The 17,539-nt window shown below is 42.0% G+C and overlaps 1 protein-coding gene across 1 annotated transcript; it reads right to left on the bottom strand.

The window, feature by feature from the left end:
* Nucleotides 1–303: 303 nt before the first annotated feature.
* CMTM2 (CKLF like MARVEL transmembrane domain containing 2) lies at nucleotides 304–17,383 on the bottom strand. Its single transcript, XM_044260398.1, has 4 exons — nucleotides 17,147–17,383; nucleotides 16,845–17,003; nucleotides 1,019–1,120; nucleotides 304–561 (listed from the first exon to the last, which is right to left on the bottom strand). Exons 1-4 carry the CDS (start codon nucleotides 17,381–17,383, stop codon nucleotides 346–348), a joined length of 714 nt encoding a protein of 237 aa, XP_044116333.1. The 3' UTR covers nucleotides 304–345.
* Nucleotides 17,384–17,539: the final 156 nt, after the last annotated feature.

Here is a 17,539-nt window from a genome sequence, read left to right on the forward strand (position 1 = left end):
TCATTTTCTTTTGTAGTCTCTTGTTTTCCTCTGGCCCTTCAGGCTGATCACTGTTGACAGCCGGTGTCACCCACACTGGTGGTCCCCCAAAGCTCATGTGCCCTGCAGGTACCCCAAGAGCCCAAGGTCTGGCCTTGACCTCTGCACTAAAATTTTTGTTGAACAAAATAATGTTTACATCAACTTTAAGCTTTGAAATCCATTTAAAGAGGAATTTCTTTTCCAAGCAAAGGTGATTATTAGGATGGAAAGGAAAACCATTCTGGAGAGAAGACAAGACAGACAGCGGACATATGGTTTGTGGTAAAACACGCCATTGCTTTGACAATGGGGGTCTCTTTGCCATCATTTCTTGCCTCCCTTTCCTTTATCCTTGGCCTTTTCTGGTGCCTTTTCCGGGGGCTTTTCTCCTGCCTTTTCCGGTGGCTTTTCTGGTCCCTTTGGCTTTTCCCTTGGTGGAGGGGGAATCAGCACATTCCTTTTGACTTTCTTGCCTTTGAAATGTTTTCTTTGAAGACATATATCGATTAAAGCGAAAAGTCCAGCCACACCAATGAGGATCTGGAAACAAAAGAATGAACTTTTACTTTTTGTTCCAAAGCTGGCATAGTCTTTGCTTGTTTTAATTCATCAGCAGGTACTGGTTAAGACATCCCCTGGTCCCCCCAAACTTCCAGATCAGAGATACTCCGATTTTGCCCCTCTCCCAATCTCAACCTCCCTATCCCCCCCCTACACCCCCCCCCCAATGGATCTCTCTTCCTTTCTCTTAAAGCCCAGCCTGGATGTGGCCCATTGCCTTAGGGATCAGGGCAAGTAGTAGGAGGGAGCCCTTAGCTCCCTTGGCTTTCTGGACCACATCTTCTTCACTGGAAACACTGACCAGCTTTACTTCTAAACTTTGCCTGGGTCCCAAGGTTTTTTTAAAAGAAAACAAGTCCTTAAGTCAGGAGAGAACACCCATTCTCCAGAAGAGGTGATTTCTGAGCAAATGAAGTGCCCAACACGGAAGACTCACCACAGCAATGAAGTAGGGCGTTGGCATGCTCGTCCGGCTTTTCACCCCGATGACAATGGCCCCCACAAGGAAGATGAAGGCGAACAGGTCATTGAGAAGGTCCTGAAAGCGTGGGAGGTAGGAGAGCCAACCTCAACTAGAACCAAACCCCCTTCAACACCCAGCCTGGCCTCGCTTCCCCCGGAGGGGATGGTTTCCAAACTTTGGCCTCATTTAAAAAAAACCTATGTGAGAATATGAGTATGCATCAGCTGGTGGACGTGCTGTGCTTCCAGGGCTGGGCCCTGTGTGTTGAGGCCCAGGGCGCCTAATTGCCTTCATGGACCCCTCTGCTGCCATCTCCTCTGAAATCACACATTTAGTGGCTCTTTCTCCCCCCCCCAATATTGATTTAAGTAAATGCACAACTGTTCAACTTAATTGTGATACAACCCCTCATCATCTTTCTGTTCTGGGGGCCAGCTCCCCTCTCTGGATCCAGGGTGGGCTCTGTCACTGGCAGGAGACTCCGTTGGATTCTGGCCTCCCCAGCTGGGAGCTGGGAGCTGGGAGCTGGGAGCTGCCTTCTCCACCCCTGCCCCCACACCCCCTTCCTGTCTTACTTCCTAGACAGTCTCCCCTTTGCAAGGCCACACTGCCTCCTCCACCATCAGCCCTCCTCCGCATCCCTTCTGGCCTCACCCTTACGCTTGCCCCATACTTGTCTCCCTTACCTTCCTGAAAAGGTCCAGATGTTTGTAGACTGGGCAAAAGGCTGCTTTCCCAGCAGGCACCATGCACAGCCACTCCCTGACATAGCCAAGCTTAGAGTTGGCCAAAGCATGGCCATCGCAACACAGCTGCCCTCCCCACCGCTCGTGGGGGGATGGTGACCCAGAGTTTGTGCACCTTCTTAAGCCTCTGGGCAGCAGCCAACACGGCAGCCCTGGACGAGGCCCGCCCTCCCTTCCCCTTGGTTCCTGTGATGCCGTTTTCTGTTCATTGTCCTTCCCTGGCTACTTGTCGAGGGCCTGTTGTTTTCTTTTTCAGGTTTTTGAATTTTAATACATTTCAAACCTCCCATTCCCCATTCCAACCTCCAGCAACCATGAACTACTGAGATTAAACGGATGTTACTATCTTGCAATATTTACTTAGATTGCTTAAAAAAAAAAAGCCAGAAGTAAAACTTCTCAGAGCCACAGTCACCATTCTAGGCAACTACATGCGTTGGAGCTAATGGATACGTTTCCCAGGAGTGTATTCGTATTTTCTTCCATATTATATATTCACAGGCAGTATATGCTGTTTTGTGTGTTTCAGAAATTTTAAATTTAAATAAAATATATCTTCTAGCATTGTCTTTTTTTAAAAAAAATATTTTATATATTTATTTATTTGGAGAGGGCAAGTGCTTGTGCAGGGTTGGCGGGGGTGGGGTGGTGGAGGAGGAGGAGAAAATTTCAAGCGGGCTCCATGCTGAGCACAGGGCCTGATATGAGACTTGATCTCACAACCCTGAGATCATGACCTGAGCTGAAATTGAGTCAATTCCTCAGTTGGCTGAGCCCCCTAAAGGGCCCCAGCATTGGGTGTGTGTGTGTGTGTGTGTGTGTTTGAGATTTTATTTATTTATTTATGAGGGAGAGAAAAGGGGACGCAAGAGCAGGGGAGGGAGAAGCAGACTCCCTGCTGAGCAAGGAGCCCAACTCCGGTTGGCATCCCAGGATGCTCTCATCATGACCTGAGCCAAAGGCAGACACTTAACCGACTTGAGCCACCCAGGTGCCCCACAGCACTGGCTTTTTAAACTGAACAAAGTTTGTGAGATTTGTCAATTTTGAGAAATACATGTTGAATTCACAAATTTTAACTGATGTATCCTATGAAGAAACCAAACTAGAGACATTAGGTTGTTTTCTACCTTTTAGGAAATTATTATTACAAACTCTGCTGCAGTGAAAACCCTTGTCTGTGTCTTCTTTGCTTATTTCCTCCTGGTATGAATCAGTAATCAAAAATCTCCCAGTGAAGAAAAGCCTAGGACCAGATGGCTTTCCTGGTGAATTTTACCAAACATCTAAAGGGGAATTAACACGAGTCTTCAAGCTCTTCCAAAAAGTCAAAGAGGAGAGAACCACTCCCAAAAATCATTTTATGAAGCCATCATTTTCCTGATACCAAAACCAGAAAAGGACACTACTGGAAAAGAAAATTTCAGACCAATCCCTGATGGATAGAAATGCAAAAAGTCTCAATGAAATACCAGCAAACCAAATTCAGCAGCACATTAAAAGGATCCTCTACCATGATCAAGTAGGATTTGTCCTTGGGATGTAAGGAGGTTTTAAAGGTATGCAACCTGATCCCTGTGGTAGGTCATGTTAGTAGAATGAGAGAAAGAATCACATCATCATCTTAATAGACAACGAAAAAGCATTTGACAAAATTCAACAGCTACCCATGAAAGAAACTCTTTACAAATCAGGCATAGAAGGAGCATATCTCAACATAATAAATACCATACATGACAAACCCACAGCTAACCTCATATTCAATGTTGAAAGGTTGAAAGCTTTTCCTCTAAGATCAGGCACAAAACAAGGGTGCCCATTCTCACTACTCCTGTTCAGCAGTGTGTAGGAAACTGAAGTAGAACAGTCAGACAAGAAGAAGAAATAAAAGGTTTCATATCCCTGATCTCATTCTTCTTTTCTTTTCTTTAAAGATTTATTTATTTATTTATTTGACAGAGATCACAAGTAGACAGAGAGGAAGGCAGAGAGAGAGAGAGAGGAGGAAGCAGGCTCCCCACGGAGCAGAGAGCCTGATGCGGGGCTCAATCCCAGGACCCTGGGATCATGACCTGAACCGAAGGCAGAGGCTTTAACCCACTGAGCCACCCAGGTGCCCCAATCTCATTTTTCTATCGGTTTTAAAAATGTTGTTTACGATGTCTTCTGTTTAAGTTTTTAATTTTAATGCGATATATAGTTTGTCCCTCTCTCTTGCTCACACACACATTCCCAGGAACATTTATTAAATATTCTGTTCAATGGTTTTATAACGCTACCTCTTTCATATACTGATTGCCATATGTATGTAAGTCTGTTTCTGAGTTCTCTTTTTATTCCTTTGTTCATTTTCTCAGGCGACCTTAGCAAGATACCACAGATTGGGTGGCTTAGACAACAGATATTTATTTTCTCACAGTTCTGGAGGCTGGAAATCCACCATCGAGGTGTCAACATATTCAGTTTCTGGTGAAGGCTCTTTCTGGTTTGCAGATGGCTGCCTTCTTGCTATGTCCCCACATGGCCTTTCCATGGTGTGCACAGTAGGGTGGAGAAGAGGCAAGGGGAGAGGGATGAGGGAGAGGAAGAAGGAAGGAGATCTCGCTGTTGTCTTTTCTTATAGGGACACTAATCCTATTGGATCAGGGTCCCACTCTTAGGATTTCATTTCATCTTAAGTACTATTCTAGAAGCCCCATCTGCAAGCTTAGTCACTCTAGATGTTAGGATTTCAGCCTGTGAATTTGGGGGATACTCATTCAGTCCGCAACAGTTCCATTAGTCTTTTTGTTAATCCTTGAGCTAATACCAAAGCTTTATCGTAATTCCGGTATCTTGTTGGGTGAGTCCATCCTTGTAAGAATTTTAGAATTACCTTGTAAAGTTCCAGGAACAACCTCTGTCAGGTTAGAATTTCATTTACTTTATAGATTACTGTGGAATTAAAAGGGTATCATCTTTATGATAGCAGTTCTTCAGATCTGTGAAGTATATTTTTCCATTCTATGTAGAATTCTATGTAGAGTTTTCTTTTCTATCAATAAGTTATGATCTCTGTGTAAAGTCTTACATATCTTTGAACAGGTTTACTATAAGATTCTTCTAGTTTCTGTTGCTGTTTTAAATGGTTACTGTGAAAAGTCAGATTTTCTCCTTGTTCATTGCTCATATTCAGAAAAGATACTGTATTTGTCTCTGGTTGCCCTGTGGCCCTCAAGCGGTTCTGAAAATTTCACTGTAGATACTCTTAGATTTTCTATGTAGAGAATCATATTATCTGTGAATGATGCTAGTTTTTACCCCTTCTCTATTCGTACACTTTTTGTTTTTCTTGTTACATTGGGACTAATTTAAGATCTTCAGCACAGTAATGTACAGGATGGGGGACTGTAGGCATGGCTAAGGAAATGCTTCTAAAGTTTGACCATGAAATGCACTTGTTATTGTCTGTTTGGGTAGGTACTTATTATTAAGATAAGGAGGTTCTCTTTTAAAGTAATTTGCTGAGAGTTTTCTAAAAATTAGTATTTAATATTATTAGCTTTCCTGAAGCTTTTGAGATGACATGGTTTTCTTCTTTAGATACAAGATTTTAAATTAATAGGATTTTGCAGACTAAACCATCTTTGCATTCCTGACCCATACCCTGATCATAATGTATTGCTTGCTTATACATTGCTTGATTCAGTTTGCTTGTATTTTTTTTCAGTTTGTTTATATTTTATTGAGGATTTGTATACCCACATTCAGATAAGCCAAGCATATATACTTTACTTTCCTTATAGGTCTGCTTTTAAGGTCAAAAGCCTACTAGATAATACAACATATTATCAAGCCTTTAAAAAAGAAGAAAAAAGGGACAGATCAATGAAACCAAATGTAAAATCTAGAAATAAACCCTGCATTTGGGATTTTAACATTTAATAAAAATGCCAGTTAAAATCAGTGGGAAGGGTCACCTGGGTGGCTCAGTCAGTTAAGCATCTATCTCTGGCTCAGGTCATGATCCCAGGGTCCCTCAGGGAACTGTGTCAGGCTCCTTGCTCAGTGGGGAGGCTCCTTCTACCCCCTTCCTTTTTCCCCCTTCCCCCACTTATGTTCTCTCTCATTCTCTCACACATGCTCTCTCTCTCTCTCTCAAATAAATAAAATCTTAAAGTCAGTGGTGAAAAGATATACTATTTAATAAATGAATAAATTGAGTGATAGGGTAGAACAACTGGATAATCATCAGGATATAAAGCTAGAAGGGCACCTCGGTGGCTTAGTTGGTTAATCTGACTTGATTTCAGCTCAGGTCATGATCTTGGGCTTGTGAGATTGAGCCCCACATCAGACTCTGCACTGAGTGTGGAGCCTGCTTATGATTTTCTCTCTCTCTCTCCCTTTGCCCCCCCCACACCTACCACCTGCTCATGTGCACACCCTGTCTCTCTTAAAGGAAAAAAAAAGATATAAAACTGAAGTCATCATTCATACTTTTACCAAAATGACTCCAAATTAGTTTTTTAAAAAAAATTTTATTTGAGAGAGAGAGAATGAGACAGAGAGAATGAGCAGAAGCAGACTCCCTGATGAGCAGGGATCCTGATGTGGGGCTTGATCCCAGCACCCCAAGATCATGACCTGAGTTGAAGGCAGTTGCTTAACCAACTGAGCCACCCAGGCTCCCAAAATAACTCCAAATTCATCAAAAGATTTAAGTGTAAAAAGTGAAACAAGTGCCAAATAAAAACATGGTTGAATTTTTTATAACTTGTTTTTCTATTTCTTTTTGAGTCAATTTTATGTAATATTTTTTCTAGGAAATTAACAATTATCTAAACTTCACAATTTATTGGCATAAAAGTCCACATTTTCCCTGTAATCTTTAAAAATTTCTTTTTGATCTTTTTTTTAAAGATTTTATTTATTTATTTGACAGAGAGATATCACAAGTAGGTGGAGAGGCAGGCAGAGGGGAAGGGGGAAGCAGGCTCCGTGCTGAGCAGAGAGACTGATGTGGGGCTGGATCCCAGGACCCTGGGATCATGACCTGAGCTGAAGGCAGAGGCTTTAATCCACTGAGCCACTCAGGCACCCTGATCTTTTTGTTTTAAAGATTTTATTTGAGAGGGAGAGAGCTTGAGCACAAGCAGTGGGGAGGGGCAGAGGGAGAAGGAGAAGCAGACTCCCCCTGGAGCAGGGATCCTGATGTACCCATTTCTGGGAACCTGGGATCATGACCTGAGCTGAAGGCAGATGCTTAATGCCTGAGCCACCCAGGCACCCCAATTTTATGACTTTTTCAAAGAATTAGATATTTTGTTTTGTTGGTCTGTACTGTGGATCTTTGTATCCTATTTCATTAATTTTAGCTCTTATCTTTGGCATTGCCTTCTTCTTAATTCCAGTGTTTTATTTTGTTTTGGTACCTTCTTACAACTATTTTCAGTCTTCTTTTCTACTTATATAGATTTGAATTTGAATAGTTTAGGGACATTCTACGGATAGTATCTGTGAATAGTACATAAATAATCTTCATATGTTTGGGGAACACACTAAATTTCCCAGCAGTCAGGGATTGAGTTAAATTTTACTGACTGATTTCTAATTATATTACACTGAAATTAGAGAATATGGTCTGTATGATATCAATTACTGGTTATCTACATTTACACTGTGGTCTTATTGAGGATAAATTTTAATGATTTATTTATTTATTTATTTGAGAGAGAGAGAGCACACAGGAAGAGGGGGAAGCAGACTCCCCGCTGAGCAGAGAGCCCAGTGCAGGGCTCGATCCCAGGAACCCGAGATCATGACCTGAGCCGAAGGCAGACACCCAACAACTTAGCCACCCAGATGCCCTGAGGGTCATTTTAAAAAATAGATTTATTTACTTATTTGAGAGAGAGAGAGGGAAAGAGGGCATGAGGGGCCGAGGGAGAGGGGGAAAATCTGTTATAGACTCCCCACTGAGTAAGGATCCAACATGAGGCTTGATCTCAGGAGCCTGAGATCACAACCTGAGCAAAAATTAAGAGTTGGACCGACTGAGGCACCTAGGAATCCCGAGGATAATTTTTATGATTCTTCCAGTGTACTTAAGAAGAATATATAGCCTCTTCTGTCAGGTATAGTGTTCCACATGTTCTATGTATGTCATTGGATCAAGCTATCAGTTGCTGACAGAGGTATGTTAAAATCTACCACTATAGGGGCGCCTGGGTGGCTCAGTGGGTTAGGCCACTGCCTTCGGCTCAGGTCATGATCTCAAGGTCTTGAGATCGAGTCCCGCATCGGGCTCTCTGCTCAGCGGGGAGCCTGCTGCTTCTCTCTCTCTCTCTGCCTGCCTCTCTGCCTACTTGTGATCTCTCTCTGTCAAATAAATAAAATCTTTAAAAAAAAAAAAATCTACCACTATAGTTGCTGTTTGCCAATTCTTCCTTATAAATAACTTCATTTATATATATATTTTTTATATTTGGGGGCTATCTTGTTAGGTGCATACAAGTTCAGAATTACTACAAATGGTAATCTTTATAAATTTTAAAAAAGTATAAAATTGGCTTAATCTGGTATTAAAACTATGCCATCTTTCATTTAGTTAGTATTTTCCTTTTATTATTTTTTCCATCTTATAGCTAGATTAAAAAAATCAATTATTAGAGTCCTCTGTCTTTTAAGTGAAGAATATTGTTCATTTATATTTGCTACCATTTATGATATATTTGGTATATATACCATATAAATGGTATTTCTACCATTTTACTTTTTCTATTTAACATACACCACATTCTTTTTCTCCTTTTCCCTTCTATTGACTTAACTCTATTCTCTTTTCACTCTTTCTCCTCATTAGGTTTGATGTTATATGCTTGGGAATTCTATTCTTTTTTTAAAAATTTTTTATTAATATATTCCTTAGCAGAATACAGAATTAATGTTTAATATGTTAGTGTTAACATCATTACCAAATGTCCTTCTAAATCAACGACTTTTCATTCCTGTCATACACCACTGCTGTGGTCCTAACCTGTTACTGGGTTGCTGCTGCTTCATTTCTACCTTTAGTGTTCTCTCCCCAACTCCTGAAACTGTTAATACTTTTTTTTTTTAAACCCCAATTCTGTCTTAATGTTTATTTAGTTCAATCCACAAGCTCACTAGGCTCTTTGCTTAGTGTTCCTTTTTCACATTATATCTCTTTTTGGTTTAATTTCCTTCTTCCTGAGGTACATCTTTCAGTAGTTCTTTCAGTGAAGGTCAGGGACAAGAAATTGTTTCATTTGTTGTTTAAAAATATCATTATTTTACTCTTGCCACCTCATCCCTTTAAAGAAATTATTCCAGTGTTTTCTGGCCAGTGTCACTGCTGTTGAAATATATGAAGTTAAGTCTAATATTTTGAGGGTTTGGGGGGGTTTTCTTATGGGTTTTTTTCTTTTGTTTTAAGGTAAGTTGTCTTTTCTTTTGGTTTGGTTTGAAGTTTCCCTTTGTTTCTGGTGATCAGCAGTGCCTCTATGACATGCCTAGGTGTGGTTTTGTGTTTGTTTATTTTTCTTGGTACACCTTTGAGAATTCAGGTCTTTCATTAAATCTGATATTAGTATGGCCACCTCAGCACTTTTTTGGTCACTTTTTACATGAAATATCTTTTCCTGTTTTCACTTTCAACCTATTTGTATCTTTGGACTAAAGTGAGTCTCTTATGTTCATATTATATCAGTTTAAAATGGATCACTCAAAAAATCCAGTCTGATAATCTCTGCCTTAATTAGAGAGTTTAATCCATGTGCACTTAAAGTAATTACTGATAAGGACTTATTTCTGTCATTTTGAGGTTTGTTTAAATATTTTATTTACTTATTTGACACACACACACACAGAGAGAGAGAGAGAGAGAATGAGATCACAAGTAGGCAGAGAGGCAGGCAGAGAGAGAGGGGGAAGCAGGCTCCCCACCGAGCAGAGAGCCTGATGCAAAGCTCAATCCCAGGACCCTGAAATTGTGACCTGAGCTGAAGGCAGAGTCTTAACCCACTGAGCCAACCAGGTGCCCCTTGATGTTTGTTTTTTATATATAATATCTTTTTGTTCCTCAATTGCTCCATTATTACCTTCTTTTGTGCTTAATTTTTTATAATGTACCAATTTCATTCCTGAAATTTCATTTCACTTTCTACACCCTATTTAGTTAATTTCCTAGTGGTTATCTTGGGGTTACAGTTAATATCTTACATTTACATAGTGTAGCTTGAATTGATACCAACTTAGCCTCAATAGTATATAAAAACTTACTGTTGTCATTACAAATTATATCTTTACATATAGTCTTATTAATATAGATTTATAGTTATTTTTGTATGCATTCATCTTTTAAAGCCTATCAGAAAAAGAAGCTACAAACCAAACATACAATAATACTAGCTTTTATATTTACCTATGTAGTTATCTTTACTGGTGTTCTTCATTCTTTTATGTGTTCAAATTACTGTCTTGTGTCCTCTCATTTGAGATTGAAGGACTCTCTTAAGCATTTCTTATAGGGCAGATCTACTAGCAACAAACTCCCTCAACTTTTGTTTTTTTATCCCTCAACTTTTGTTTTAATTTCTCCTTCATTTCTGAATGATAGGTTTTTTTTTTAAGATTTTATTTATTTATTTGACAGGCAGAGATCACAAGCAGGCAGAGAGGCAGCAGAGAGAGAGGAGAAAGCAGGTTCCCCGCTGAGCAGGAAGCCCGATGTGGGGCTCGATCCCAGGACGCTGGGATCATGACCTGAGCCGAAGGCAGCAGCCTTAACCCACTGAGCCACCCAGGCGCCCCCTGAATGATAATTTTTTTAAAAAGTATTTATTTATTTGAGAGAGAACACATGTGAGAGCAGGGGTAGGGGCAGAGGGATGGGGAGAGAGAAAGAGAGAAAGAGAAGCATACTCTGCACTGAGCCTGGAGCCCAATGCAGGGCCAGTTTCAGGATCCTGATATCATGGCCTGAGCCGAAAGCAAGAGTTGGGTGCTCAAATGACCGAGCCACCAGGTACCTCTTAAGTGGTAATTTTTTAAAAAAGATTTTTTATTTATTCATTTGAGAGGGACAGAGAGTGCAAGTGAAAGTACAAGCAGGGGAGAGTGTTCGAAGGAGAGGGAGAAGCAGCAGACTCCCCACTGAGCAGGGAGCCTGATGTGGGGCTTGATCCTAGGACCCCGTGATCATGACCTGAGCTGAAGGCAGATGCTTCGCTGATGAGCCCCCAAAGTGTTCCTTGAATGGTAATTTTTGAAGGATAATTTCAATTTTGAAGGGTATTGTATTCATTTCCTGGAGTTGCCCTAACATAGTACCACCAACTAGGCAGCTTAGAACAACATAAATTAAAACAAAACAAAACAAAACAAACAAACAAAAACTAAAAAAAAAAAAGGGCACAACATAAATTTATTGTCTCATGGATCTGGAGGCCGAGGTCTGAAATCAAGGTGTTGGCAGGGTCATGCTCCCTCTGAAGTGCTAGGAAATGATGTGTTCTGGCCTCTCTTCTAGCTCCTGGTAACTTTAACTATTCCTTGGCTTGTTTCACCTTCCTGTCTTCTTCCTGTGTCTTCTCACATCACCTTCCCTCCGAGCACATCTGTCTCTGTGTTCAGATCTCTCCTTTTTATAAAGATACTAGTCATACTAGGTTAGAATCCACTCTAATGACCTTGCCTTAACTAGATCTGCAGAGGCCCTTATCTCCAAATAAGGTTATTTTCACAGTACTGGGTGTTGCGACTTCAACATATTTTGGGGGGACACAATTCAACTCATAACAGATAGCAGATGTGAAAGATAGGATTCTTGGTTGGCAGGGTTTTGTTTGTATTGTTCCATTTCTTTCCTAAGTCCATCATTCCACTGCCTTGGGGCTTCATAGTTTCTGATGAAAAATTGGCTGTTAATCATATTAAAGAGGCCCCTATAGGAAATTAGTTGCTTCTGTCTGGTGACTTTCAAGACTTTGTCTTTAAGACTTAGTCTTTTGACAGTTTGATTATAATGTGTCTCAGTGTGGATCGCTTTGAGCTTATCCTACTTGGTCCTTTCTGGAGGTATAGATTTGTATCTTTTATCAAATTTGGAAAGTTTTTGACTATTTCATTAAATATTCCTTCTTCTCCATTATCTCTCTCTTCTATTGGGATTCAGCATATGTTAGTATACTTGATGGTGCCCCATAGGTCTCTTTAATTTTCTTTTTCTTTCTGTTCCTCAGACTGGATAATCTCAATTGACTTATCTTCAAGTTTACGGATTTATTCTTCTGCGTGCTCAAGTTCACATTAAACTGATCTATTCAGTTTTTCATTTCAATTATATTACTTTTGGCTCCAGAATTTGTTTTTGGCTCCTTTTATAATTTCTCATTACTGATATTTTCTGCTTCTGCATGAATTGTTCTCCTGGTTTTAGTTCTTTAAGCATTTTTAAGATAACAGATTTAAACTCTTTGTCCAATAAGTCTAATATCTGGCCTTTCTCAGAGACAGTCTCTTATTAATTTTTCCCCCATGAATGGGCCATACTTTCTTATTTCTTTGCATGCTCTCTAATGTGTTTTATTTTTTTTTATTTTTATTTTTTAAAGATTTTATTTATTTATTTGACAGAGAGAAATTACAAGTAGATGGAGAGGCAGGCAGAGAGAGAGAGAGAGAGGGAAGCAGGCTCCCTGCTTAGCAGAGAGCCCGATGCGGGACTCGATCCCAGGACCCTGAGATCATGACCTGAGCCGAAGGCAGCGGCTTAACCCACTGAGCCACCCAGGCGCCCCCTCTAATGTGTTTTAAATATTATAATGTAGTTACTCTGTAAACCATTTTCTACCCCCCTCCCCAGGATTTGTTGTTGTTGATTGTTGTGAGGTGTAGACATTTGTATGTTTAATGACTTTCTTCTAAATTGTTTTTTTTTTAAGACTTTATTTTTTATTTATTTGACAGAGATCTCAAGTAGGCAGAGAGGCAGGCAGAGAGAGAGAGGAGGAAGCAGGCTCCCCACGGAGCAGAGAGCCCGATGTGTGGCTTAATCCCAGGACCCTGGGATCATGACCTGAACCAAAGACAGAGGCTTTAACCCACTGAGCCACCCAGGCACCCCAAAATTATTGTTGTTGTTTTTTTTTAAAGACTGTTTTCTTCCAGTGCTGCCACTGAAGTCCCTGTTTCACTCGCTTAATGGTCAGGTAGTGATTTGAAAGAGATTTCCTTAAATATCTGAAACAAACACAAATACTCTACCAGTCTTTGCGAGCTGGCTTTGTGTTGAGGCACTCCTTCAGCACCTGTCCAGGCTGTTTAGAACTCTGTTTTCACTTGCTGCTTGTGCATAGCCTAAAGGTAGGTAAGGGGCAAAAGCTCAGGGTCTTTTATGACTGTGTGTCTAGCCCTTGCCATGTGTGTGGCCTTCTGGAGTCCCTGAGGTATGTGATAGCTTTTCACGGGTCTTATTCCCCCACTGAATCTCCTTCCCTAGCTTCTTCCTTCCCAAACTTGTGGTCTATTGCTTGCCTCATCTGGTTTCCCTTGCCTCAGGTGGTTATAGTTAGTAGATATGCCTTTAAATGCTTTTTTGACAAATGCTATCCAGGAGGCTGCTTCAGCCCTGAAAAAGCTCTGTGGCAGGTGAAACAAAGTCAAGTTCCTGGGCCCATCCCCAAGGAGCCACCAGACAGCTAAAAACACACAACCATAATTTTTGAGAACAAGGTCTCAAAGAATGTGACCGGGAATGTGGACTGTTGTCTTCATGGCTCTGGACAAGCTAGGATGTGAAGGTTGGGGGACAGTTATGTTAAAATGCCACAAGACTCTTAGCAAATTCAACAGCTTCTTTCTTTATTAAGCATTCCCCTGGTTGTTGTTATTTTAAAGATTTTTATTTTATATGTTTGAGAGAGAGAGCACAAGTTGGGGGAGAGGCAGAGGGAGAGGGAGAGGCACACTTCCTGCTGAGCAGGGAGCCCCAGGTAGGGCTCAGTCCCAGGACCCTGGGATCATGGCCCAAGCCAAAGGCAGACACTTAATCAACTGAGCCACCCAGATGCCCTGTGTTGTAAGTTTCTTTTAAGGGTTTGTTTATTTATTTATTTGAGAGAGAGAGAGAATGGGGTGGAGGGGTTGAGGGGGAGGGAGGGAGAAACTCAAGCAAACTCCATGCCCAGGATAGAGCCTGATGTGGGGCTTGATCTCAAAACCCTGAGATCATGACCTGAGCTGCAACTAAGAGTTGGATACTTATTTGATTGAGCCACCCTGGTACCCCATAAGGTTTTTTAAGTTAGATTCCAGAGTTCTGAAAAAGTTGATTCTGGCAGTTTTTGACAGCATTGCTTTAGTGGAGAGACAGAGTTTTGGCGTTTCCAACTCTGCCAATGACTAAAATGACTAATGACTAAAAATAGTCATTAAATGGGGCACCTGGGTGGCTCAGTGGGTTAAAGCCTCTGCCTTTGGCTCTGGTCATGATCCCAGGGTCCTGGGATTGAGTCCCACATTGGGCTTTCTGCTCAGCAGTGAGCCTGCTTCCCCTTCTCTCTCTGCCTGCCTCTTTGCCTCATTGTGATCTCTCTCTCTCTGTCAAATAAATAAATAAAATCTTTTTAAAAAATAGTCATTAAATCTGGAGAGTTCGCAGTCATTTTCATGTTGAGTATTTCTCCTCCTCCATTCTTTTGAATCTCTTCTTCTGGGATTCCTATTAGACTTATGATGGACTTTCTCATTCCATTTTCTCTATCTCAACTTCTCTCATATTTTTTCTCTTTATCTCTCAGTGCCATATTCTGGGTAATTTCCCTGTATCATTTGGTTTGCTAATTCTCCAGTTTTGTTTGATATGCTTTATAACCCATTTATTGACATTTTCATTTCAATAACTATATGTTTTAATTCTAGATATTATATTTTATACTTAAAAAAAAGTATATTCTGTCCTCAGAATGTCTTATTCTGCTCTTAGGGCTCTGTTTATGTCTTTAATGATTTTAAGTATATTTCTTACTATTTCCAGACAGCTCTTCTATTAATCTCATATTCTCAGAGTTCTAATCCTCTATTTTGTTGTTTGCTGATTCTCAATTCTTGGACATGGTAATGTTAAAACTCAGGTGTTTTGTAGTTTTGGATTGTGAGTTTGATTTTGAAAAGCCTTTCCCCCCAATCCCCACCGGTCCTGTGGGAACCTCTTTATGCTCTGATTGTGACTTTGCATTTGTTTCTGTCAGGAGCCCCAGGGACATCACCAGAACATGATTAAGTTAGGATCAGTTTTTATGCTAACTCCCAGGTACACATAGGCTGCATAAAGGTGAAGGGTTAAAGTAGTAAAAATTCAAATCAACTCTGTACAAAATTCAGGCTCAAGGTTTCTATTTCTCAAGGCAGTCTTTTTTCCTTTCCTTTTTTAATTCCCCCCACTCAAAGCTCAGACAGAGGTAAACATGGCTTCTTGTTCCTGTGTGTGGAACAAAAGTTGTCTTCTCTCCCTCTCTTTTCCTTGTCTTTGCAGGGTGCTGGCTTATGTAGGGGTCTCAATTCTAACTCTCCATTTTTGCTTGAGACCAAGGTTTTTCCTCCTCTAACTCCTGCTTCCTGGGGCAATGCTTCAGGGCCCATCCTGGCCACACGCCAGCGCTGAGTCCTCGCCACCTCTGTTTTTCCTTTCTGGCACTCATGTGTTTCCTTTTTTTTCCTACTGGCTCAGCCATTCGGCTACAGCAGTTGTGTTTACATTTTTTGTAGTAGTTTTAGGTAGGTGCAGGAGGAAGATTTTCAGGGGTGATTGATTTTTCATTTTGCTGGAACTATCTTCTCAAGTGCTTTGGCTGGGAACTTGCCCTCTGGCTGTCCCTTTGTCCACTGCTTATCCCTCTCCCAAGAGTCTTATTTGGTCCTCCTCTCCTTTCTCATTATTTTTTTTTCTCCTTTCTCATTATATTGGGGGTCCTCACCTACACTGCTGAGACCAATGAATCCCTGGGCCCGAGGCACTTTTGATCAGGAAGCAGAACCAAGTGCAGTTTCGGGCTCGGAATCTACTGACAAAGCTGGGTTTCGATCCTTTTCCTGCCCCTTACTAGCTGAGTTACCTGGGGGTGGGTCTGTGGCCATTCTGAGACCGTTTCATTTGTAAGGCGAGTAAAACCCTGAGTTTAGTGGGCTGGAGGCATGCTATGAATGTGCAGTGAGATGGGAGTTCAGTGGGTGTGCTCTGTGGCGACACATATGATGGCCAGGGTTTCAAGTCCCTAAGTTCTCAGGTACAGCATCAAGCACTTTGCATTTATTTCTCAGGCATAATCCCATGAGAGGTTATTACTGCCCTCATGTTATAGAGGAAGGAAACAGAGGCCACAAGTGTTTGGGTAACTTACCCAGCTCCTGTTCCAATGGATGACTGCTTTGGGCTTAAGTTTGTTTGTTTTTTTTTTTTTTTTTTTTTTTTGTTTTTTTTTTTTGAGAGAGAGAGAGAGAGAACATGTGCATGTAAGAGGAACAGAGGGAGAAGGAGAGAGAGAATCTTAAGCAAGCTCCATGCCCAGTGCTGAGCACTACAGGGGCTTGATCTCACAACACTGAAGTCATGACCTGACCCAAAATCAAGGGTCAGATGCTTAACCAACTGAGCCACCTAGATGCTCCTATGCTTAACATCCTTTATGGGGATAGTCCCTGGAGTTCTAAGACTGCTTTAGAAGGGATTTCTTTAAAATTCTCATTTTATTTTAGTGATTTATTGGAAGACTGGTTTTCTTCTTTGAATTCTGGGGATGGGGTACCTTCTGGAGTGATCTCCCCACTCAAGTGTGAGCTGGCATGGAGGCCCACCCCCACGACCCCGAAGCTGGGCTCTTTGACTTTCCTACCCAACTTCAGCTGCCCCTACCCTGGCCCCATGGCAGGTGCTGAACCCGCAATATTGCGGGGCAGGTGGCACATGTCTCTCTGTTCAGTCACTTTCAGGGACCAAGACCCACGCGTGAATGGTTCCCAGCCTCAGGCGCCCCCCATCTCCTTTCACTTACAGAAATGGGCCACAGGATGAAGGGCATGTATCTGTTGATGGCGAAGGTGTAGATAATGAAGAAGAAGCAGAACACGGACAACTCCATGGTGATGATGAGTGTCAAGAGAGGGTGCACGGTGGAGCCGGTGAACATAACCATTGCAGCTATGAGGCAGCCCTGCTGGGAGACACGCACCTGAGCTCCCGGCAGAGGGTTCTCACCAGCTCTACAGCCCTTCCGGAGCCCCTCTGCAGCCTGCTCCTTGTCTCTCTTCCCATCATCTCCTCCCTCCCCACCCCAGGGGTACCAGACCAACTTACCAAGCTCAGGAGCTTGACCTCGGCGTGCCCCATAACCCAGAACTCTTTATTGTTGTCCTTGAATTCCCACTTGTAGCGGCGACAGCCCTTCCTCGTGCCCACCTCATCCTGGGGCTGCACCGACTTTTCCTTTTTCTTGGGCTTCTGATCTTTGTCTTCGGGTTTGGGGTCCCCCGGAGGGGGCGCGTCTTCGGGCGCAGGGGCTGCTGCTTTGCCCTTTTTGCCTTTGTCAGCCATCTTTGCGTGGGAGTTCTTAACTTCTCACCGCCTGCCCGATCCCTCCTGCTGTGCCCCGACAGGCCTGGCCTCTGAGCGAGCCTGGTGCCCACAGACCTGCTCAGAGGTCCCGCTCAGCCAACGGCCAGGACTGGCGAATGCCAACGCCTGGTGCTC

This window comes from Neovison vison, chromosome 7, assembly GCF_020171115.1.
Source record: "Neovison vison isolate M4711 chromosome 7, ASM_NN_V1, whole genome shotgun sequence".
Lineage (NCBI taxonomy): Eukaryota > Metazoa > Chordata > Mammalia > Carnivora > Mustelidae > Neogale > Neogale vison.